Here is a 25933-nt window from a genome sequence, read left to right on the forward strand (position 1 = left end):
GATAATCCCATCATTAATTGAAGTTCGAGGCAGTTAGTTGTTTCCTCAAACCCCTAAAAGAGATGACAGAGTTACAGCTTTTATTATTACGTTAAAGGAACCTAGGTTATATCCTTAAAGATCGATATAATTTGATGCAGAGTTCAAGATTTCCAGGGTATTTTTAAAAAATTTGCTTATATTACGGAATGAGACAAATTGTCAATTTTTGAGGAATTTATTTAATTGTCCATTTTTAAACTATAGGTTCTGCTAAGCTTTCTTCTGCCGTAACACACATTTAACGAAACAATTTACTTTGATACAATAGTTTATAGTTCGGGCATTGAATTCCTGTGAATTCTGTCAATTCCTATTAATTTTATTTATGTTTTTGCGCTTTATTTGTTATAATAAAAAAATATGTTTTCAAATTAATCGGACTCGCCACACTGATGCAAGCAATAAATGAAATATACAAAATTATTTATTTATGTTGTAATTTAAATGTCATATATTTATTCAAAAATAAACTGCCAGTATTTTCACATGAAACAACCGCTGCACTCCAAATACCAGAAAACTGGAAGTGAAAGTTACCAACGTAAAAGCGTAAATAAATATATTGTTGCATATCCTCACGGGTCAGCTCTTGTGGACCCAAACCATACATTTTTATTGACTCAATCCGTGTCAGAGGAACAGAAATAGCGGGATGCAGTAAAAAAAACATATTGCATACTTAGGGGCAAAACTGTAAAGTAACAGTTCGCTGTTAACCAGCAGCTGCAGCTCAGATAGACTGGGCAGCTCAACAGCTGTTAAGCCTTAATAGCTGAAAAGTTTTACATTTCGAGTAATTTATGTTCGGGTTTGCACATTACATTGCGAGACAATTTAATAAAAAAAAAAAACAAATAAAATCATATATTTTTATCAAAAAGTCAAACATATTTCTTAACAATTTCTTTATGAATTTATCAAGCCTTTTTTAGTTAGGTTCGCCAGCACTGTAAATATGCTATATTGTTATAGTTATTGTTATAAAGTATACGAAATTGTGAGTCGATGGATAACACGCAAATTACGCATGCGTGATGATAGTCCAAAGCTTTTTAGTGTCAATCAATCAAGAAGTTGGAATCGGAGACTGCTCTTGAAATTTTGTTAAATCTTTAATAGTAAAAGAAAACCAATTAAATAAAATTTAATTGAAAATAATTTTAATAAAAATAACTAATGGAATGATATTTTCATGAGCATTTTATATCCATCCATTTTGGAAGATATCAATTATTGTAAATATCAGATGTGAATTAAGGTCAACGTTAAGTTAGTATTTCTGGCAGACTTTGCAATAGAAAAGAATGTGTAAACAAAACATATCACCGATTCTTATAGATACTTAGTATATGTTAGTTGGTTATTTCAATTTGCTATGATCGATACTTTGTTTGGCTATTTTGATGATCAGCTTTTTAAATTACTGGCAACCAAAAGCTTTGGTCACGTGCGTCAAACAAATAATATTATATTGTATGTCGTTTCTTCCAAATTGAATGCTAAATGACCAAAACAGCAGAGAGCAGCGTGCAAAGGAAAGTTTTGCAGATAAGAAGGAGACTCAACAACAAATACATTTTGAATTGGTGATTTGCAAATTCGAAGGAATGTGTTAATAAATCTTGTTTATAAGTCAATTTTAATGGAAACTTAATCGGAGTAACTCACCCGATGTGCCGATTTGACGCCTCGAACGAACTTGAATCTATTGAAATCAGAAGATCTCGATAAGTGTTAATTGAAAACGAACGCTTATTTTTGAAACGCTTAATTTAATAATAAACAAAAAATAATAGAAACCACTGCAAATTGATAAGTATATAGATGGATGTCTGAAAAAGATGTTACAAAATAAAGATATATATATTTGTATTTATATAATTTTCATTGTAATTTAAGTACAACAATATAGTTAAATTTTGCACAAAGGTGCTACTTTTGCACAGCATAAGCTAAGATTAATTTTAAAATTGTATTAGCTTAAATATTCTATATATTATTTTATTGTTTGCTCAACCGTCGCCAAATGCTAGTCTATGATAACTGATAGATAACAGATTTGTATGATAATAGCATAGTTGCTCTAAAGAGTCGCCAACAACAAAGCTCTGCTTGTGTGTACCTAGAAGTCAAATAAATATAATAAGACAGTAGTGCGGAAAACTGGCCAGACAAATAAAGCACTAGCCTGTGTTTTGTTTTCATTATCAAGCCAAGAGATTAGTTAACGAAAACAAACTGTGACCATGAAGAAGTTCAAATCGTGAATTGTGTTCTGAGCTCTTGAATTAAAAACACCTTTAGTGAACTCACCCAGAAATGCGTGTAAGAGCAGAGATCTGTTTCAATTCTTAGAATAGGACAATCCCTGAAAGAACTGTTAAAATAATGATCTCTTTATTTAAACAGTAAAGTCATCTCCGGTGAGCTTCACTCGACAAATGAATTTGAACTGAGATCACTGTTAACACTGGCCTAATCGATAAATTACACAACAGTGACACTGCTATCGATCTCTCTCTCCCTCTTTCTTGACCTTGAGCGAGCAAGGGCTTATAGAAAGCGCTTATGGAAAAATCTGGATAGCACCTTCTCCTCGTTTCATATTCCCCATCTGTCCATTTTTTGTTCTGGTTAATGTTGCAATATTTGTTGTGCAATTGCAATTACGGAAATGTATTTAAAGTTTGCCGCTTGGCGTGCACGTGAGTAGATAAAAAACTGTGCACAGTGCAAATATGAAAACCGTGTCTACATTTGTAATTAAAAAATTGTGCTCATACGCAGCGCGGGGTTTGAGCAAATCTAGTTGCATACTACGAGAATCATATTAGGAATTATTCTAGTTCCATATTACGAGAATCATATTAGCAATTATTCTATTATATTTGAGCTTAGGCACAAAAATAATTGAAAATTAGTTTGCCAATTTGGTTTAACTCGCTAAACTGGCACTGAGCAACGTGTTATAATGAAATAACGTTGTGCTTGATGAAAATTGCCACAGTCACCGAAGCCCCCAAAAAATAAACATTGCAGGCAACCCCACAGCAGACTGATCCACGAGCTGTGGTTCAATTTTTGTCAAAAGAATCAACAGTTGAACTTAACTAATGGCTATTAGCAGGCCTATGTGTGTGAGAGTGTGTCGCCCTATCATGTTCACGCTGTGGGCTGCAAAAACTAAATAAAACAATGGCTAAAGTTCAACAACAAATTACGGCGACAATTTGTTTTGCATGTATACGTTTGCGTATATATACAGTGGGCGCGCAGCATAATGTACAGTAAAATATGTAAACAGACAGTACTTTGCTAAATTGCCTACCACAACTATAGGCAATCCGCTTAACAGTAACAGAAAGTTAACAGCAATCGATCGACACGAATTTGAACTTTAAGTGCCACTTAGCAGCATTGCGTAAATGTCATCACACTGCAATTAATGTTGAGACGCGTGGCTGAGTCCGATTTTGAACTGTCAACACGCGTTTCCATCGTTCTCGGCCCTCTCTCCTCTTGCACAGCGCAGCGTAGCGTGAGCATAGCTAAACACAGTAGTCTAATTTAATTGCTCAATTGACTCGCTCTCTTTAAGCTTTCTCTCTTTCGTTAGCTCGCTCGCACGTTCGCTCATATACTGGTTAGACTGCGTTTTTTCTCCAGCTCTCTCTCTCTCACTCTCTCTCTTTTACGCTGTTACAGTCCGGTTGGAGGTGCGTGTTTTTTTATTTTCATTTGTCTTCTTATTAGTTAGCTTCGAAGTCGGCGACGCTGCCGCGAGTCAAACAGTCTACAGTCAGCGGACAAGCTAAGCAGACGCGCTCCCCTTAGCAAACCGTAACAGCAACCGTAGCCATAACCTTAGCCCTATTTATCGGGTTATTATAAAAAGTGTCGTTACATTCGCGACAAGAATCAAACGCGTGCCAGCGACCGCGAGTGCAAGAACAAAAGTCTTGTTTTCTGCTCTACTAGTCTATACTCTGCTAGTTACCAAAGATCAAATCTACGATGAGCCATCACTGGGGCTATACCGAAGAGAACGGTAAGCAAGTGGTATACTTTAGCCGAAGTACTTTAATGTTTTCACGAGTTTTCTTAAAGTTTATATATTTATGATCAGATCATAAATTATTTCTGTGCATATGCATTTTAAATTTGCTTGATTTCAAACTTATTTTAGTGACTGAATTAACTATATATATCAGATAGCTAGTAGAAAATAAGATTCCATGCTATATGTGCATATATGTCTATGTATACATATGTATTTGTATTTGTATTTGTGAATGTATATCGAGTAAGGGTATTCGAACTTCGGTCAGTTGCTCACAGATCTCGTTTCTGTTGTTTGTTTTGCTAAGACTATTTGTTTACAAACGTGACGCACGCTGCGCATGCGTGAAGGGAATTATTTTTTTAGGAAAGTTTAAGTAATACCAATGATGTACATGTTAGAGATTTCGACAGGTGCGATCTGGGTGCATTCTTATTGCTTGCGTCTGTTATGCTGTCTGTTTAATTGAGAGAACTCTGTTGATTGAATACATGTCTGTTATCTAACTGATAACAAGCACTTAAGTTATTTGCCCAAGCTATTGTTTGTTTAGTTTTTTAATTGCCGATGCATCCAGTACTCAAATAGTTTTTCCGATCTGAGATGGATGCTAGCCAAGAGAATGATTTATTAACTATTTTTGTAATACGATTGACTCAGTATTAAGTGAATGCTCTCTGACTTCATTGATTACTCAGCTGAGAATATTTTTATTTTTGGGTTCATTCCGGTTAACACTGGCCTCAAACTTCAGTTCGTTCATTCGCTGTTAATACAATCAAGTTCAGTTTTGCTCGAGAAATAACGCTTTGCGCCTCAATTACATGCATCATCGCTTTACCACTCCATACACGAACACACACACAAAAATACACACATCTCGAGAGACTTGGGCACGTTCATAGCCATAGGTTCGTCGGCTGCTCAGAAATATGCGACAGCCATAATTAAATCGTATACGCAGCGTAGCTCAAACAAATCAGCCCAAACGGGTCTGTAGAGCGGGTAGACAATATCCGACAATCGGCGCTTTGCACGGGCTGCGTCTCGTGATCACAACTGTGCGCTAGTGTGCAAATGAGAGTGATTCCCACTGAACCAGTCGCAAACTCAGTCGTCTCGTTGAACTCAGGCGCTTCCCCAGTTCTCGTTAATGCTAGATTTTGCGATACTTGTTTAAGCAAATTTGTAACAGCAGTTGAAGCAATCGATACACAGTATACATTTACGATGAATCATTGATATTTTCGAGACTGTTCACATCGGAATAGCATATTGCTTTTTACTATGGCCCAAATCGATAATTATCGATTTTAGACAAGTATTGAATTTCAACAAATAGCACTGATTGGCAGGAACAATTTTAGTCTCTTATTTTAATTTCTACTATACAAACTATTAAAAATATATAACTGTATGGAAATGTCGGATACGACTTTGTTTTATCGATTTTTAGCTATTATTGTATGCAAATTTTAATATTATATACTTTTGTAGTTTCGAAATTATTCAACCTCAAAGTTGATTCTTCTCTTTGGAGATCCAAAAAACATCTATAAATTGTCTGCAGAGACTTGTGTTTTTTTTTTTTGTAGTGAGGGTATTTAATATTCAGTTCATTATTTGTTAGGCGTCAGTTTCGCCTTCTCTTTGTGTTGTGCCTTGGCTTTTGAAGGCAGTTCGTTTGCTTTTTGCCTGGCTGGTCAAGTGCATGTGCGGTTCTTAAGGACGTATTAAAAACCGGTTTCATCAAAACCCTGTCAAACGTTCTGTCTGGCATAACAAAGCCCTGCCCGTCACATGATAGTCACTTATCGTTCAATAAAAATAAAGAAAAATGTTTGCATCTACCAAAAAGTTGGAATACAATATTTTTATTTTCGGCAATTTGTTTTGATTTGCGTTAAATGTCGCTGATTGCGTTGATTGATTCGACTTGGGTAACTTTCCAATGTCTTCTTTATGACTATGCTGCGTTATCGCTGCCAGCCGATCTATATACCTATACATATATACGTATATTCTGTACGAACATGTTTAAGTTCCACTCCAGTCTGGAGTGGTTCTTACATGAAGCGGGCGAGTGAGAGCTCTCGAGTCTTATTTACATATATTAATCATATTAATACATGCAGCAATAAATAAATATATATATATATAAATATATATATATATATATATATATATAGATTACGCGATGTTCTAATCAGATCTACCTCTGGCCCTCTCAAAACTGCAGAATTGTTGTCTATACTCGATTATACTTGAGTGCCAGATTAAAAGTCGCGTGTTTATATTTTGTAAATCAATCAAATTTCATTTAAGACGTGAATCGCAACAACCACAAAACCGTTAGCGTGTTGCTGTCGGGCGTAAGCGACTGTAAAATGCTCGTTCACTCGTTCACATCGACAGGAGGATAAGACTGCTGAACTAGGTATTCCGCTATAGAGCTGCCATTAGGAGATATCATTTTCCCGAAAAGCTGAATATATATAATTCGTAATAGCTTTATAACGGTTCATAAACGAGGGAGTATATAAAATTGCGTAGTGTCTAGCTACAATAGTGACGACAAGTCTGATATACTCATGTTAGTTCTTGAAAGTAATTCATAAATTCTTCAATCATTATTATTTGGTAGCTATCGGTTACATTTGAGGTTTTTCTTTTGTATTCCTCTTATCTTTGCTGACACTGTTCATTACGTTTTCCATGGTATTTAATCTAGTCTATATATATATATACTTATTTCTTATCATAATGAGTCAATTGAATGAAATACTCAAATTAGTAATATCCACTAAAAATATCCCAATATTATCAAATACTTCTTTTGATTTTAATAAGGTTTTTTTCTTATCAATTTATTATTGTGATTTGCACTACGAATCTGAATATAAGAAAATTAACAGGAAGCCATATTCTTTTTTAGCATAAAATTAAATATAACTGTTCGATCCAAGATGATGTATTACTGAAAGCAATATGAAAGTATAGAAATATTTAACAAAATTTACCAGTTGGAAACATGTTCAGGCAAAGTTGTCCCATCTATATCGTATTCTATTCTACTGTACAGTGAGTAGCAGGTTTTTCAAAGCTCGAATAACCCTACTATATATACACACACATATGAAAGCGATTTATTCCATTACAATTTTGTAATATATTCCATTGACGTCTCTAAGCCATAAGTGAATTGATGCGCAATCATGTATTACAAAACAATGGACAATAGCAATAGCATATGACTATATAGTATGACCACGCCTACTTAGGGCAATGGAGAGGATAAAGAAATATTGCAATGACAAATTTTTGAGAAACAGATATAGAGATATTATGAAAGCTAACATCCTCAGCTCTGGAGAGCTGATCAACGCTTTCTACAGCTCAATTCCGAAGGTGTCAGAAAATTATGCTTGGCAGAATATTTGCCGTACAGATTATTATTTTTGGCTAAGGCGATAAAATTAGCTCTTGCTGTGATAAAAAATAAATCACATATACATTCATATATATATATATATATATATATATATATATCATGCGATAATTTCTATAAAAATTATATGTAAGCCTTCTGGTGCATATATAATATAAATATCATATATATATATATATATATATATCTACATATATACAATAAAAAATACCCTCATAAAAAATAAAAAATTTATGGGTTGGAAAACTTTTGGTCTACAGATGAGCATTCCGAGTGCAAAGATTTGGGGCTGTACGTGACAATTCTATAAATTTTCGACTTTCAAATTTTGCATGTTATTGTTCTATAAACTTGTGTTTTGTTAAGTTGTTTTTCGTTTTTGGTTTTTCGTTTTATGGTCATTCAATAAATCTATTTCTGTTGCTCTTCGGTCACATGCAACCAAATAATTAGCACTAAAAATTCTCTGAAATGGACTTTGCCCACTGGAGGGTTGAAACCAAGTACCAGAGCTTTGAGCACTGCTGGGGCTTCGCAAAAAGGCGGGACGCGAGATTATATAAGTCGCAACGTTGGCTTATTTCAGTCTGGCGTTGTCTAATAAATTTACATCTATATATATATTTATAAATTTGTGATATTGATGTATATATACATACATCAATATCACAAACTTATATATGTACAACATCCATTTGCTATATGTCTGACTCACGCAGGAATAAACCGAATTGCGAAACGGCAATTTGTGGGGTCAGTTCATTGTATATCTCAGGGTCTAATTAGCAAGTAGTTCCTTAGCTCATAAACAAAAAACACGCAATAAACTCATGATGAACTGTCTATATACGACTGTATCTATAAGTCGAGCTGCCTACCGTGCACTTAGAAGATACGATCATGCAATTTAAATTAATAGTTACGACTTTTCTACCCGTTTTTTAATGAACAGAAACAGTTTTACTTTTCCTGCGTTTAACGCGTACAACACATGTACTCAAATCATATTTATACCCTGTAATGCAAATGAGACTGGCATTATATTTTCCTTTGGCCAATTTCAGACCTATTTAAAGCGTGTTCCATTAAAACATTTTATTAATATTATTAATAGCTGCTGCCAATGTCCATTACCATAAATTTTCAGATAAATTTAGACACAATTATTTTGAATTAATCTGATCTAAGCTAACATCTATAAGCAGGGCATCTCTCAGTCGTTTATTCAAGTATCTGCCAGACAAAAAAGTTGTTGCTTGTTTAGAAATCGAAACGAAAGTAAATAGCTTAGAAATGCTGTATAAATTCTAATGAAAACGTTACTTAATTCCTTATTGTCCGGAAAAAGTTGCACAAAACAAGTTTTTGTCCGACTGTTTAACTGATCGTTATATAAATATTGTGTGCTTGTGTGTGTGTGTGTGCGTAATATACATGTATATAAATTGGACATGCTATGCTAAATTGGGAATGTTCAACTTGCTGTTAACACAATTCAAAAATCAATTGGTTTGCAGCACAATATATAATATAAAATATATAATATATAATATATAATATATAATATATAATATATAATATATAATATATAATATATAATATATAATACATAATATATAATATATAATAAATAATATATAATGTATAATATATAATATATAATATATAATATATAATAAATAATGTATAATGTATAATATATAATGTATAATATATAATATATAATATATATTACATAATGTATAATATATGATAATATAATTATCATTCTGTAAACGTTGGCAGCTGTTTAAAGATCGCGTGGCAAATATATTTATTTATTTATTTCAAATCTTGTTAATCTGACAAGATTTTGTGAGAACCCACTACAGATTTATTTAATCATTATTGTAGCACTTCCTTAACGGATTTTAGCGCAAGTACAAAAGGTTGATATTTTATATTCGGCTTGTTAGTCTTTTAATTGAATAAGATCATACAAAAATAGTCTACAGGGTATTCAGGCTGGAACTTTCCTGGCTTTCGCTTGCATTTACTTAATCAATGTTTATTTGGAGTAGCGTGTTCTTCAGAATTTACTGCTAATATTATTTAACAGCCGTTGCAGCAGCAGCAGCAGCAGCAGCTTTTGTCTGAAATTGCACAAGGTGCTGTAAATAAAATTGACTTAACAAATATGAGCGCATGGAAAATGGCCAACAGAACGCAGCTGACAAAATGACAGCTTTATAAGCGTACAAAATATTTGGTTAATTTATCATTAACCGGATATTTACGCAAAAATGGAAACATAGAAATGGATTGCAGCTAAGGCGTAGTAACAGCTGCCATAAATGGCGTGTGCATTCGTGCACCTATAAGACAGGTGGTGTGCGTTGTAAGGCATCAGACAGCGCCGGAATGGAATTTCCAGCAATAAGCTTATCTTCTTTAGCCTTATATGTCTAAGGGAATATATAAATGAGTTGTATATGGCCATGATCAAATGAGCTCAAATCAGTCAAATAGTTGAGGGTTTGGCTGAAGGCATGCAGTGCGTATACGTGATGTTAAAATATGAGCCAATTTATAAAGCCTACTAATTTATTTGTAAAGTGACAGCATGGATTCATGAGTCTTTCAGTTGACAAGGCATCATTGATTTAAGCATATATGGTCAATACGGCGAGTTTCTTAGCCAAACATTCCAGGCGTATGCGTGATATCACAACTATCACACCTAGCTATGATGCTTGCATAACTGATCCTCAAAACAAAATGTATTGTCACATGGGCTAATGGAAACTTCAAAATGGCTTTAGATTGTAAGCTACAGTTGCACAGCGGCTTTCAGGGCGAATACGTGATTTATTTGTTTGTACTTCATATATATATATATTATATATTTATACAACCTATCAATTTGGTTGTCACATGGGCAAATTATGTATCGCTTGCACTTTTGTAGCTAATTCTCAGGTTTTTCCTTACCGTCAATTACATAATTAGCGCTGTCTGCGCGTCGATAAGGAAAAATGCATTGCTTCGAATACACCTGATTTATCACAACTCATAATAAATACCTTAAGACCCCGATGATGTATCATGTGGTATAGTCCAAAAGACAAGGGACTTACTAGATAAGGTGAATGCCAGATCAAGCGCACCTTAACATTTGTATTTATAAGATATCTCAGCTACCACGCCCCACCACAAGCCACCCCTTTTTTGGGGTTTTACGGTTCACGTTGCTCAGTGCGACGTCAGTGCAAACCATATTCCAAATATCACATGACTGGCGCAGCTCTCTAGTCAGTCTCTCTGCCGCAGCACGTGACGCCTCATCCCAGTCAATATTTGAGTTGTTGTTGTTGTTTTTGTTGCAGCACACGACAATAATTAAAAACGCAAATGCAGCAGAAAAAAATAACAGACTAAAATAAAGTAAATAATCTTTTATTTTGTTGTCTCAACCGATTGCTATGCGGCTAGATAAAAATTCCTACGGACAGCAAATGTTCGCTGTCAACCAAATAGATGTAAAAGTTTTTATTTTTTAGTCAAGCAATTTGTACAAGCAGCTGACATTTAATGCTTTATAAGCTTCTAGCTCTCATCTGTCAGCAATGAGCAACGACCAAAAATCAACTGCGAAAACGGGTTTATTGTAATTTTTTGTCGAGTTTATTAACGATTTATTATTCATTTATTAATTCTAATAATTGATCTTGCTTCTAAATTACATTTCCAAAATTTCTTAATTATATTTTATTCACTAGTGTTTTTTCTATCTATTATAATATATAAAATTATATATATATATATATATATATATATATATATATATATATATATATATATATATATATATATATATATATATATAATTTACTTGAATTTTAAATAGATACTCAGTTTCTTAGTTAAGAACAAAACCAAATGAAAATATTATTTGAATTCTTTGGGCTATAGTTAAGATAGTTTTTATACATTTTCGTTCATTTCGTCTATATCGATATAGCATTCAGTTTAAAACATACGGGCAGGGTATTTTATTTATGAAAATCCTTTTGTTTATATTACTTTAATCTAGGCTACACGTTTTTACTATTATTGTACAAATATTTGCCAAGCTATATGACTCAGCCGCTAATCAAAGCATACTCCAGCTTTTGTTAAAGTAAAAGAGAATCCTCTAAGCACCAGCCAGATGTTCAAAAGGCTGAGTCTTTTAATATTTACTTGTTGTTGTCTTTTATAGATACGCTTATCATTAAAGACTAGAGCTATAAGTGCTCAACTGCTTATATGAAAAGAAACCATATAAACTACAAGAATGAAATATGTAGACATAATTAGATAAGTTCCCTAAGTAAATGGACTTTGACTTCAAATTCCATGCATCAAGGGATCTAAAACCTCGCACGGACCTTAGAATAGATCCCCACACGTATTTTACGCTAAAACAAAGCGATCATAAAATAAACCGCACTGTAAAACCATTAAACATTTTTATTTTTGTAATTGCACAGCTTTTTCTTATGATTCCTAAGGACAAGGTGTGGTGTCGACCTCAAACTTAATTGATGACAATTTGTGCAGGGCTATTAAAAGTTTTCTCTCGGTCTGAGCTCCTCTACCACATTCTTTACTCCTCTTGATTACTTCTTAATATAATGACAAATCGCTTATAGTAGCCCTTATAAATAGATGGCAAATGAAGCATGATTAAATGACCACGGCATGTGGAAACAATTAATCTAAATGACTTTTAGTTAAACGAGTTCATCATTAACATGGCATGCATTGTTTGCTTTGCAGGACCCGCCCACTGGGCCAAGGACTATCCGCAGGCATCGGGACATCGCCAATCGCCCGTGGACATCACCCCTTCGAGTGCCAAGAAGGGCAGTGATTTGAAGGCATCTCCGCTCAAATGGAAATATGTGCCAGAAGATACAAAGAGTCTGGTTAACCCAGGTAGGTTCTATATTCGACCAAGTAGAGAGTGAAGATCAAACTTGGCTTATGTCATTTGCAGGCTACTGTTGGCGCGTGGATGTCAACGGCGCTAATTCTGAGCTAACTGGTGGACCACTTGGCGATCAGATCTTTAAACTGGAACAGTTCCATTGTCACTGGGGCTGCACCGACTCGAAGGGATCGGAACATACGGTTGATGGTGTCTCCTATTCGGGTGAACTTCATCTCGTACACTGGAACACCACGAAATACAAGTCGTTCGGCGAAGCAGCGGCTGCACCTGACGGACTGGCCGTGTTGGGTGTCTTTCTGCAACCGGGCAATCATCACGAAGAGCTAGATAAAGTGAGCAGCCTATTGCAATTTGTTCTGCACAAGGGCGATCGCGTCACTCTGCCCCAAGGCTGTGATCCCGGTCAGCTGCTGCCCGATGTGCACACGTACTGGACCTATGAGGGCTCATTGACTACGCCTCCCTGCTCCGAGTGCGTCATTTGGATTGTGTTCAAGACGCCCATTCAAGTGTCCGACGATCAATTAAATGCCATGCGTAATCTTAATGCCTACGATGTCAAGGAGGAATGTCCTTGCAATGAATTCAATGGCAAGGTCATCAACAATTTCCGACCTCCATTGCCGCTAGGCAAACGTGAGCTGCGCGAAATTGGCGGACATTGAGTCTTGGGTTGAAAGGGTCACAAAACGGTGAAAGTCAAAATCGAAGTGAATCGATTCGTATTTTTGTTTTATACATATATAAATAAATGTGCACAGCATGCACCGCAGTAGCGAATCGGATGAGCTGCTCTGACCCACCAATCTCACCAACCTCACTACCCATACCACATATATCCCCAATCGCTGAGCAGAGCAGCAGATGCCCATTGTTAAAGTCCCGCTTTAGTTGTTACTACTTGATGTAGCAAACACTCTTACCTCTATGCGTATTTGCTTGTCTGTGTATTTGCATCTTGTATTTTATAGCTAGTACCTTGCATCTGTGCGAGTGCTTTGTACGTTTGTTTGTTGAACATTTGCTAAATGACAATTAGATTACACTTTATGGTATTACATAATAAATATATTACTTTTAGATGTTGCATAATGAAAACGAATAACTTTTGTTTTATTACCCGGTTTCGTAAAGCTCTCGCTCAAGCGTTCAAGTCAGTAGCATACAAAGACTAATAGCAAGTATTTTGCAAAAGGACTTTACATCGGAAGGAAGTTACATCGACTATATCTTCTTGATCTTGGGTTGGCAACACGTGGATATGTTCTAATTCTCAAGTCTCTAGCACTCTACATAATACCGTTTCTGTTATACCTTATGTAGTATTTTCCGATGTCTTCCGCTCCTACTTATCCTACTCTCCTACTTATCGTATCGGGAAAATCTGTGTATATTAAAAAATTTCAGCGGTCTAGATATAAAATATTTGCGGCAGGCATTGCATAAAACCAATATCATCTTTTACTTCGTGAACGAATAGAAAAAACCTGATCGTAAACAAAAAATGAAAATTAAATTGTAAAAAAAAATATAGTTTTACCATGCCTCGTCTAGATCATTTTACGTTAATTTGTGAAGGGGCCAATTGGAATCAATCAGTACTGGGAAATTTATGCGTACTTGAGAATAGATTTTTCAAAATTCAAAAAAATTGTAGCATATTTTTGGGTGAAGTTCATTAATCAATCATCAAGCAGCCGATTTTTATACTATAATGGAATTAGACCTATTTTGATATAGCTTTTTGTATTTCATGTCATAGAAATTTTAATAGTAAAAAAATTCTGTAAGATTTCTAAAATGACAAACAAATATTATACATAAACTTTTAGTTCTACTTTCAAGACTTTTCAAAAATGTTTAAAATAAAACTAAAACAAGAATGTTGCATATGACTAAAGTCCTTACAAAATTCAGCCCAAACCATTTCCAACTGCCGTAGACTCTTATACTATTCAATATTATCTCTCCACCTTCATGGTTACAGTGGTGGATACAGTTTTTTTTGGCATAAAATTGTCTTTATGACATAAGAAGTGTCTCAGTGTTTTGGTTATATCACTGCCATCTTCGAGCTCGAAACTCCACGAACAGTATCAAGAGAATCGGAGCACCATTTTCTCTATTTAAAATTTCCTATAGCAAAATGGGTAGTTGCAAGGAGGTAAATGCCATAGAAATTAGGCGAGAGTGATTGAGTATGGAAAGAAGTAGCTCGAATGGCCGGCCATGTCATGAGCAAGTTATTCAATGAGAGCCAAGATATGGTGACTGCAGTTCTTTAAAACTAACGGTTCCGTTAGCTTAGTTTTAGGACTCTCCACAATGATGCGCTGGGCACCAGTGTCATGTTGAGGTGAATATATTCTTTCGTAAATGCTTTAAGAGTTTGATTCCTAGCGAGCTCGCCAATCGCCCCTTAGTCTATAAGTAGGAATCGTACAATGATTCCCGGCTTTGCTTTAATAATAAATCATAATAATCGACGATTTGTACGAAATTCTGCTCGCAATGGAGTTCCTCAAAGCTCTGAATTTAAATCGGTCAAGTAGATTACTATAAAAGGAATCAATATCTGCTTCCTCTAAAGTTGTGTGGACTGCATAAAAGTTTGACTCTATCTCGCGTAGTTTTTCAATGTCCTATTCAGTTCCTATTCCTAAGACACTCATGTCTTCTGAAAATAGCTCGAGCTAGCGGAATTTGTTCATTTTACTAAGCAAAGCCTTTACTAGATTAATCACGTTGGAGTCATCTATATGTTTAAGGTCGCCAAGCTTTTACGGCAATTCTGACTCAAATTATTTACGATGGTGGACTTAAAAATGTACTTATTATAATTAGAATATTATTTACAGATTTATTGATGATGATCATGGCAGTGATAATGGCATTATTGTAAAGAGGGAAGAGATTACAAAGATGCTTTGCGTTTGAATACAATTCTGGGACAGACAGAAAAGGGAAAGAAGTAGGGAAGTATTGATTGCTTATACACTAATAGTCAACGGGCGCGACACTTCGAAAGAGAAGATAAACTGAAGGAAGCTTATTAGAAGCGTAATTATTAGAAGCTTCGCAGAACACTATGGAGCATAGAATATCTCCGAATTGCAGGTGTAGATGTGTTATTTTGATCAATCTCAAGAAGCGGACTGTGGTAAATTAACATTCGATTTCTGGAGGTGTAGTCCCAAGCCTGTGTTCTAACTGTTGAGCTGTCAATATAACTAATATTACAATGTGAAGATCGTTACTAGTTTCTAGTAACTCTTTCGTTTAGTTTACTCTAGTTACGTCTAGATGGCTTGCGTTCATATGGATATTGCTCAAAGCCAATAAATGTTTCTCACTTCGTGAGCGAGTCTAAAAACTGTTATTATTCACTGGAATTTCATATATGTAAGTTATCGGATAATATATTATAATCATTCTTAGTCATATTCAATGTTTATTAATAATTGCGAATAGCCTAACTGTGTAAGTATATTGTTATTCAATTTAATTTGATTTGCAGCTTTAAAGTGAGCAGTAGTCGATTTGGAGTATCAACCAAGATGTTTCGGTATATAGTTTTGGACATAGCATTGCTTCAAGTGCTGGCGCAATTTTGGTTGATTGAATGTAAGAGAATCATCCATCAGTTAACAAAAAACTAAATACTAACTAAAAGAGTTTACCAATAGCAATTAACTTTAGCACCCGTGTGGAGTACAAAAATATTGATTTTGTACCCCTAGAATATCAAGCACATTTGAAACCCTTCGAGCTCATCGGTAGTAAGTTCTATTACATTGGCAATGCGGAACTCAATTGGTTTCAGGCGGTGCAAGAGTGTCGCAAAAAGGGGGGAAATCTCATCAATTTGAAAACACATCAGGAGACGTTAGTTATAGGCATGCAGCTGAATGCCAGCCACGACTATTGGGTAGACATCAACCGACTGGGTCAAGAGGAATATGTTTCGATAACAACTGGATTAAGGCCCGATTATCTGAATTTCCTAGCTAAGGATATGAATGAAGTAAACGATTACTATCATACCAATGAACAATTAAGTTGTGTGACCTTGGTGAAGGGCTATGAAGATAGTTTTGTCATGAAGGAGACGAAGTGCATGGAAAAATCTAGATTCATTTGCCAACTATCCTCACCGCGAACAATTTCCATTGTGGTCTGGTAATATTTATATATATATATATACTAATATATTTATAAAAATACTGTATAATAGAATTATATTTTACAAAAGTCTTCAAATGATTTCTTTATTACCTCGTAATTGGATTATATAAATAATATTGCATTATATAAAGACATATAGTCAGTGCTAAATATTTTATAATGCAATTTCACTTGAAAGTATAGGTTAACTGCCAAACTATGGGAATTATTCTCATTTATTTCCTGCAGTCTTTTTGCTAAATTCAAAATCATTCTCAGGTTGTTTGCTGAATTCGAGCAGGTCCTTTGGCTTGGTAGTCCATAACTTGAAATAGTTACTTTTCAATTGCTGCCAAGCTGATTGATAATCCTTTGCCAAGGCTTTAAGCTCAAAATAACTCAAGTTTTGAAGCTCTTCCAAGTTCAGTCCCAGCTTTTCGCGTAGTTTCGAACAGCCCGACAGCAAGTCCAAAAAACTAATGAATAATTTATATTTACTCACTGATAGCGCGGCTTGCGGTGTGTTTAGCCTCTGTTTGGTGATACCCTGACGCTTTCCATTAACTGCAATCTCAAATGGTCTATATATATATTATATATGAAAAGAAAAATAGTTGAGTTCATTCTTACCTGTGCAAATCAGGCACCAGCGCCCATATCAGGCTGCTTGGCGATGGCTGCCAATCCATGCGTTGCGCCAACTCAAAGGTTAAATTGTTATCTATGCGTATTAATGGTTGCTGCGGCTTATAGCGATTCAGCATGCAGTCTCTGCCCTGCCAGCGTCGATAAATGGCACGCTCCAGACTCTCAAGATTTGCCTCGGCACAGCAAAAGTTATAGCTGGTAAAGTAAATGGGTTTGTCGATCAGCATGTCAAGCAGCGCGCCTTGTACTCCAAGCACATTCCAACGCGACAATTTATCACTGCATGACATAGACAAAGTACGTTCGCCTCTTCCTGGTTTAGTCCTCAGTTCTGCTGGTGTTTGCAACATGTCGTCGGAGAGGAAATTGGCCGGTTGACTTATTAGTTTAGCACCCGTATATATCGGAGAGGTATTTGTTAGCGGTAACGAAGGTTCCAAGTCTAAACGCGCTCGTTTCGCTGGACCCTCATTTGTGAGTTCATCGGTGGCCACAATGCATGCATCTCCACACGGTGTTTGAGTGCTTAACAAATGGTACTCTAGCTGCTTGTTGAGCGCAAAGCAAGCTGTCGCTGTCTGCCAAGTAAAGATTGACTGGTCCACATCTCCTGTTCGCATCATTGCCTTTAAGAGCTCGTTATGCAAATAGCGTAAAAAAGCGCGACGGACCAGAACCTCAGCATGACAATCATTGAGTATATAGCCTCTTGTACATAATTTACTAGCGCCGATACATCTGGTGCTGATGGATTTTTAAAATGTAAAAAACAAAATTTAATGTTTACTTCAGTTTGTACCAACCCTGTTGCAAGGGCAACAACTTTGCTTGTTTGTGTATCTTTGTCGTACTGCACTATGCCGGCTAGCACTGTCCATTGTTTTTTTGTGGGCTTTCCAGTTTTTGGCAAATCACGAAATTTGTTGTAACACAATTCCGAAATTTGGTGCAACGTAGGTTGACATTCATTTTTAGATCCCATGTGAATTACTGCAATTACTAAGAAGTTCTTATATTATTCTGCGCTGTAAAAGATATCGATAGTCGATTGTCGAGAGAGCACAGCTGTTTTAAGGAATATTGAATTGTCCAACACTGCACATAAATAGCCTGGCTTTGTTATCAAACTGTACATACAAATATAAACTTTGCCATTTCAAAACAATATGCCAAAAGTTGTGTCACGTAGCATTGTCTGCTCAGATACAAAAGATCAAGAAGAATATAATGAAGAGAAACCGTTAAACATATACTATTGCTTGTGTAGCAAAATGTCGCTGATTTTGGGTTCGTAGAAACGTGTGTTTACATATGTATTTGTTATATTAAAATTTATTACATATATATATTAAAATATATATATATATATATATGATAGATTGCACATTAGACCAGCTGCCGCTGCGAGAGGTGGACAATGCTCGTGTTATTGATGCCAATGACCATGCCAATAAATTGACATACAACCCAGCACCTAAAATGATCTACATACGACGCAAAGGGAAGGGAATTGAAAAGCAGTACCGTTATAATGTATGTATAAAAAAAGAGGTCGAACGCATACAATACAGATTGCAATTCAGAAATAGGTAGAATTCAAGTTAGATACTATTAAGAGAAGTTTCGAAGCTGTTACAGTAATAAAAAGAGGTAAATGTATGTATGTTTAAAGTGTTTGTACATAAAAGCTTTTCGTTATTATAGGAAGATAAACATAAGCCCTCGAAATTTCAGCAGACATAACACTTGCAACCATTGATTCACTCAAGAAAGGTTACATTGGATACAGGATGTATCACTATATACAAATATAATTGATATATAATTCAATTTCTAGTGTCGCAACTGTAATCTGCCTTTGTTCTATCGCCATAATTCCGACTCCCACGTCACATTTGTCATGAGCAATGCCTTGCTCAAAAATAAAGGAGAACAGCCATTGGCCCAGATTCTGGCAATGGAGGCAAAAGCCAAAACCAGCACCAATAACACTACAAACAACAACATTAGCACAGCCCATGTAGCGACTATTCCACCACCAAGCACATCAGTGGTTCCTGCCAGCGCTGAGGATTCAGGAATTGTCGATGCCAGTGGCAAAAAAGTTATGGTCACGCGCCATACCAAGAATATGGGCAAATTTAGCTCGGTCACCGTATCCACCATAGACGAGGAGGAGGATGAAATTGAGGCGGTAAGCCAAATAATTTATAAATTATATTATATTATTGTATAACTTATTTAACTGATTTTCATTGTAGCGTGAAATAGCCGACAGCTATGCAAACAACGCCCGTATCATTGAGAAGCAACTTCAGCGCAAAGGTGGCAAACTCATTGACCTTGGTACCAAACCCAAGTCAGAGGAAATGCCTCCTCCGCAGAAAAAACAACGCGGGACGCTGCTGGAAAGATAATTACTGCACAACAATCCTAATATTAAATATATACGATTTAAACTTTATAACTATAATGCAAAGATAATAAAAGTAATATTATCCTTGGAATACTCATCTGTCGACATCTTCGGACTCCTGTCTTTGTAACCCTATATAATTGGCTGGCACATATTTATTGAAAACAGTGGGGACTGCGAAGAGGAGGCTTTTTCGATCAAACACTGGGACCATATATCTGTTTATACTGCAAATAATTCGAAAAATTTGTCAAGCATGAAAAGGACGTAAATATATCTATAGATTAGGTCAAGAGTAATGCTTGTGACAAACGCTGGAACAATTGCAAATAACCAATACAATAATTAATTTAAAGTCCTAATTTTAACAGAAGACATTGAGTGCACTGGAAATAATTTACATTTGCAAATGTTATTCTTTTCTTTTATACTAAAACGAAAAAAAGCGAATTTGTTATAGCAAAATGTATATAACAGCTTTTTATTGTTTTTGTTTGCTTGCATAATTCATGTAGTTTTTTTAAGTGCAGTCCAAAGTTTTCAATTAAGCTCGCCATGGGGTTCATATAAGAGATATTGAGACAACGAAATATAGTACTTTTCAAGACTTGTATCAGATGACATCGACAAATTTAAAAACAATGTGTTGCAATATCAGGATAATATTAATTTTATTATTAGTAGCATTGTGTAATTGCTATCCAACTGATACAACATCTGCCAGTGTGAACTGTGAATATAAATGTGTTCAATTCGAAGATTGCGAAGGCGATGTATATTTAGCTGAAAGGTTCGAAACAACCGAACATGTGAAATATTGCAACGAAGCAGAGAACACAGTATGTTGTCAGGATGAGGAACCCAATCGCAATATAAGTTTTTCTGAAAAGCGTAAGTAATATTGTATATAGCACTTACTATAATAACTCGTTATCGACCAATGTAACTTTAAACGAGTAAGACTACTCTAGTCGGGGCTGCTCGTGGATAGGGTATGTGAATAGGGTATGAAAGTTGCACGTAAAAAACTATTTTTTCGCGACGATGCATGTTGAAAAAATTAGTACGAGACCTCTTGGTGAACAAATTTAAATTTTCGTCAACTGCTGCTACATATGCATATACATCATAAACATATTCATATATATATACATATACATATACATATTCTTATACATATATATATATACATATACATATACATATACATATACATATACATATACATATACATATACATATACATATACATATACATATACATATACATATACATATACATATACATATACATATACATATACATATACACATACATATACATATACATATACATATACATATACATATACATATACATATACATATACATATACATATACATATACATATACATATACATATACACATACATATACATATACATGTACATGTACATGTACATGTACATATACATATACATATACATATACATATACATATACATATACATATACATATACACATACATATACATATACATATACATATACATATACATGTACATGTACATATACATGTACATGTTCATGTACATGTACATGTACATATACATATACATATACATATACATATACATAGGCATATACATATACATATACATATACATATACATAGGCATATACATATACATATACATATACATATACATATACATATACATACATCCGATTGAAAATGGGAATTCAAGGTATAATTGTTTTGTGCAACTGTATGTAACAGGCAAAAGGAGACGTGGCAGACTCCATAAATTATATATTCTTCATCAGGACGACAAGCCAAGTCTTTTAAGGCGTACCCGACTGTATGGCGTTGATCTCAGCATCCATAAGATTTGGAGACATGAAATATTGACTTGTAGATCCGTGTATAGCACGCATATATCAAGTTTCTCAAATAAGTGATAACTACTCTCGTTTTATTATTATCGCATTTTTCCTATACTTGTGCACACATTCTTCACTTAAATGCGTGCTACTTAAGTTGAGATTTGTAACTTCTGTTTTTTTTTAAATTATGAAGTGGCGGTGTTGGTGGAGCTGATGTGCGTTGCGTGGGCAATGTTGGTTCGAATCTTGGTGTCGTAATGTTGGTTAAAATATTTGTTTATTTTTTTTATACTCGACAATAATTAATATTAATAAAAACATTTAAAAATGCAGATAGGGTATCTCCTTGTCGAGCATCCCGACTAGTTATTCCTTACTTGTTCACCATCGATGGTAGGCCAATATCGAGCTACTGAACTATCGATGGTTCAATGTCTCGATTGTGGTCCATAGAATCGTCGATAGTACGATTCACAAAGCAAATATTCGCGTTTTATGATTTTTTGTGGCGCCGCTTGTCAACAAATATTTGTGATTAAGTGTTTAAAATATATAAATATTATATAAATCATAAAAAGATATAAAAGGATCGCTTGCTTAAAAGAGGTAATGCATTTTTCAAATAATTAGTAAGAATGCTTACATTTTTGTCTAATTTAATTTATCGTCGCAGTTCTGCAGCAAGTTGCGATTAGACCAGCAGTGACAGCTTCAAAAATTCTGTGTCGGCAAAGGCTGCACAAAATAAGAAAACTAAAGTTTCGGATGTGTAGAAACATTTTAAAAGGTCTGACGATAAAAGATTTACCAAGTGCCTGAATTGCAGCAAGGAATACAAAACCCGTGGCAACACATCGAACTTGCATGATCATCTTAAACGGTTTCACCCGAATTTAGACAGCAATGCTCCTGCTTTCAATGTTCAAGCTGCTAAAAATGCACAAGCAGCAGTTGCAGGTCGAGTATGCGGTCAATGGAGTCATACTTTAAACGGGCTGTATTGTATGATGCAAACTCCAAGCGTAAAAACGACATTGACAATATCTTAACAGAGATGGTTGTTAAGGATGTTCAGCCCTTTAGTATAGTAAAGAACGAGGGATTTATTTCCACGATACATATTGTAAAATTTTTCGTGAAAAGTTCTATTACGAACGAAAACTTGAAACTTGTCGAAGAAAATGGGGCGTATACTTTGTTGCAAGAAGCCCCAACAAGGTGGAACAGCTTCCACGATGTGATTAAAATAATTTTATTAACGCATAAAGCTATTGCTAGTTTGCTATTATCCCACTACAATTCACTGCAGAGGAAATCAACGTATTAAAAGATATTGAGAAAATATTAGTATTATTTAAGGTGTCCGAAAAAGTTTCTGGTGGCTAATACGTTACTATAAATACGTTAATAATACCATCGGCATATGGAGTCCATCGCCAAATTCAAAATCTTTCAACTGAGTTGGTAACTTCGGTAGGCCAATATAGGAAAGATGCTATGTTGGAGTCGATAAAAAACGACTATCTATATATGAGCTATGCACGGTAACGAGGATGGCTACAATTTTGGATCCACGCTTCAAAAAAAATGGGTGTAAATCAAACGCAAATGCTGAAGCTAAATGCTAAGCAAGTACGACCAGTAAGGACCCACTCTTTGATTTTTTGGACAAACGATGCGCTACTAAAAAGAGGAATGTCCGATCTGATGCAATCATAATTAAAAGGCAGTATCTGGAGAAAGACATTGCCCCACAAGAAATGGACCCTCTATTATGGATCAAGGTAAAATTAATAAATCAATCTTCGATACGAAAAACTAAGTTTTAATAATACATTTAATTGCAAGTCAACCAGACAGAGTTTCCTTTATTAAAATTAGTGATGTTTAAATATTTATGCATCCCCGCAACGTCTGTGGAGTTGGAAAGAGCTTTCAGTAAGGCGGGACAAAATATTTCTGATAGGCGAACAAGGCTTAAAGAAGAACATGTGAACGTTTTGCTGTTTTTGAACAAAAATCTTTGGCTACAATAAAAACATAAAAAATAACAATCCTTACTAATTTTTTTATGATAAGAAACACTGTTTTTTTATTTCGACTATCGACCACCATCGATGGTTTGGAAATTACTATCGTCCACAATCGATGGCGCCCACCATCGATAGTTTTGCACCTCTAGTTCAAACACAGAGTGAAATAACGGCTGTCGAAAATTATAGCTATATTGAATAATTAAATAGCTTTTTACTATTTTTATCAACACTACTGACAGAATATTAAACAATCGGCATAACTTCATCATGCCGAGTACTTGTCCTCACAAGCATGGTATTATGAAATATTTAAAGTTTGCGGACAATTGCATTAAGTAACTTGGGAGCAGCACATCAAATCGAAACAAGAGCAGCTCAAGGTGAAACCCAGGAAAATGTATTGGCTGTTAGGACCACGTTCTGAACTTAGTCTTGAGAACAAATTAAGGTTTTTTAAAGCCGTACTGAAGCCAATATGGACCTACGCATTGCAGTTATGGAGTACTGCTAGTAATTCAAATATCGAAATTATACAGCGATACCAGAACAACACTAATTATAATATCCACAATGATGTTAAACTGTCCCTTGTTAAAGTAGAAATACAACTATATGCAAACAGATACATGAATTAACTACATAACCACGATAGTGCTGTGGCACTTCTGGATGACTCAAGCAACCATAGGCGACTCAAAAGACTTCATGTCCTAGACCTGCCCTGCAGAAATAGATAAATATGTAAAGTAGGTAAATATATGGATTGATGTCCTTGGAGCCCGGTTACGTAATGTTATTGTTAATAAATTTGTTTATTGTATAGTATAAGACAGATTTCAAATAAAAATACCATTTAAAAAAAATTAACGAACCACTCGGTTTTTTCGATACTTCCAGATTGACTTTTATCGATAATAAGGAAATGGGATCAGATAATAAGCTCGTACTGCGCACAGCAATATACATTTACATTTTGAAGTCTTCTGCGATTATGGTTTACGAGATCCGTTCATAAAATTATATGTATTTCTTCTTTTGCCTGTTAAATACATTTTCACCATTATACCCTGTCCGTTCAGATGTCGTAAACTACAAAACCCAGATCCTTTATATTTTTCTTCCGATCTTATCGCAATTTTTAATACCGATAAGTCTATAATGTTTAAAATGTGGTTTAAGAATACGAATGTTTTAGAAAGCCACCAAAACTTCTACATCTACTTAGCCTACGTTGTAGTTGAATGTTCGAGAGTATAGCTACTCTGTACAAAATAAACTGTATGTTCGCATTTCTAGTGCTGTTATTATTATTCTTTTATATTTCAGAGTGTTTGGCATATTCAACAATAGACGGCTTTTGCCCAACAAGACTGCTAATAAGTAATTCTGTGACAGCAGTTGAGAATGAATTTCCCTTTATGGCCTTAATAGAAGTGAAAAATAAAAGTACGGATTACACATTAGTCTGCGGAGGGGCATTAATAGATAAAATGTATGTACTAACGGCAGCACATTGCTTCGATAGTACAAGAAATTATCCAGAGTAGTAAGTATATTATAATTAATAAAAATCGTTTAAATATTTGGTTTTTTTTATCTTAATAGTGAGATATTTGTTCGGCTGGGAGCCCATAAAAGAACTTCATCTGGCACACGATATAAGGCCATAGAAACTGTACATCCCGATTATTCAAGCGATGCTACAGCAGATCTTTCTCTTTTAAAATTGAATATGTCGGTAAATATATTAACAAATAAAGTAAAGCCGGCTTGCATAGCGCAGAATTCTTCAAGTGCTAACGGAGAATATAAAGTCGCTGGATGGGGCTATGTTAACAAAAATCAGCTAGCGGATAATTTGAAAACAGGATGGTTGGTTTCTGTGAATATTACAAAGTGTGAAAACCTGGATGTAGAATTAAACGAGAATAGACACATTTGTGCAAAGCCACACCATAAGTTTGGAGATGTTTGTGAAAATGACTCTGGCGGTCCGTTATTTACTCCTTATTTAAACCTTGCTAATTGCCTTTTTGAAATATATGGTGTTGTTTCTAGCGGTGGCAATTGTAACAATAACAATTCATACACACGTCACACCAGAGTTTCCTATTATCGTGATTGGATTGAAAACGTAGTATGGCTAAAAAGCAATAATTAAGTCTCATATTAACTTTAAAATGTTCGATGTTATATTTTCATAATTTTGAAATATGTTTTTAATAAAATGGGTTATTTTGACAATACTTTTAGAAATTGAATTATTATGGAAATTG

General features: G+C 34.9%; 5 protein-coding genes and 1 long non-coding RNA gene across 9 annotated transcripts; 5 read left to right on the plus strand and 1 right to left on the minus strand.

The window, feature by feature from the left end:
- The first annotated feature begins 3823 nt into the window (after positions 1-3823).
- Positions 3824-13627, plus strand: LOC111594657 (carbonic anhydrase). The gene is made up of 3 exons (XM_023308058.2): positions 3824-4090; positions 12351-12509; positions 12571-13627. Exons 1-3 carry the CDS (start codon positions 4057-4059, stop codon positions 13188-13190), a joined length of 813 nt encoding a protein of 270 aa, XP_023163826.1. The 5' UTR covers positions 3824-4056; the 3' UTR covers positions 13191-13627.
- A 2423-nt stretch (positions 13628-16050) lies between these two features.
- On the plus strand, positions 16051-16708 carry LOC111594758 (C-type lectin 37Db-like). Its single transcript, XM_023308207.2, has 2 exons — positions 16051-16149; positions 16212-16708. The coding sequence occupies exons 1-2, from the start codon at positions 16083-16085 to the stop codon at positions 16706-16708; spliced, it is 564 nt and encodes a 187-aa protein (XP_023163975.2). The 5' UTR covers positions 16051-16082.
- Positions 16709-16786: 78 nt separating this feature from the next.
- On the minus strand, positions 16787-18414 carry LOC111594671 (tRNA-specific adenosine deaminase 1). 3 transcript variants are annotated; one of them, XM_023308077.2, is made up of 3 exons: positions 18141-18414; positions 17320-18081; positions 16787-17270 (listed from the first exon to the last, which is right to left on the minus strand). In XM_023308077.2, the coding sequence occupies exons 1-3, from the start codon at positions 18317-18319 to the stop codon at positions 16922-16924; spliced, it is 1290 nt and encodes a 429-aa protein (XP_023163845.2). In that variant the 5' UTR covers positions 18320-18414; the 3' UTR covers positions 16787-16921. The 3 variants fall into 3 exon arrangements, with proteins under 3 accessions (XP_023163845.2, XP_023163847.2, XP_023163846.2); XM_023308079.2 differs by having other exon boundaries at positions 17196-17253; XM_023308078.2 differs by having other exon boundaries at positions 17197-17260.
- Positions 18415-18433: 19 nt separating this feature from the next.
- On the plus strand, positions 18434-19791 carry LOC111594672 (UPF0428 protein CG16865). Of its 2 annotated transcripts, XM_023308080.1 has the most exons (4): positions 18434-18624; positions 18716-18870; positions 19175-19531; positions 19599-19791. In XM_023308080.1, exons 1-4 carry the CDS (start codon positions 18504-18506, stop codon positions 19752-19754), a joined length of 789 nt encoding a protein of 262 aa, XP_023163848.1. In that variant the 5' UTR covers positions 18434-18503; the 3' UTR covers positions 19755-19791. The 2 variants fall into 2 exon arrangements, with proteins under 2 accessions (XP_023163848.1, XP_023163850.1); XM_023308082.1 differs by lacking the exons at positions 18434-18624; positions 18716-18870 and adding an exon at positions 19067-19110.
- Positions 19792-20364: 573 nt separating this feature from the next.
- LOC111594759 (chymotrypsin-like elastase family member 1) lies at positions 20365-25818 on the plus strand. Its single transcript, XM_023308208.2, has 3 exons — positions 20365-20644; positions 24984-25203; positions 25263-25818. Exons 1-3 carry the CDS (start codon positions 20371-20373, stop codon positions 25816-25818), a joined length of 1050 nt encoding a protein of 349 aa, XP_023163976.2. The 5' UTR covers positions 20365-20370.
- LOC111594686 lies at positions 22128-23662 on the plus strand. Its single transcript, XR_002751140.2, has 3 exons — positions 22128-22227; positions 22295-23405; positions 23470-23662. It is a non-coding gene; the product is annotated as an uncharacterized LOC111594686 (long non-coding RNA).
- Positions 25819-25933: the final 115 nt, after the last annotated feature.

This window comes from Drosophila hydei, unplaced genomic scaffold, assembly GCF_003285905.1.
Source record: "Drosophila hydei strain 15085-1641.00,03,60 unplaced genomic scaffold, DhydRS2 tig00000149-arrow-pilon, whole genome shotgun sequence".
In the NCBI taxonomy this organism is placed as follows: domain Eukaryota; kingdom Metazoa; phylum Arthropoda; class Insecta; order Diptera; family Drosophilidae; genus Drosophila; species Drosophila hydei.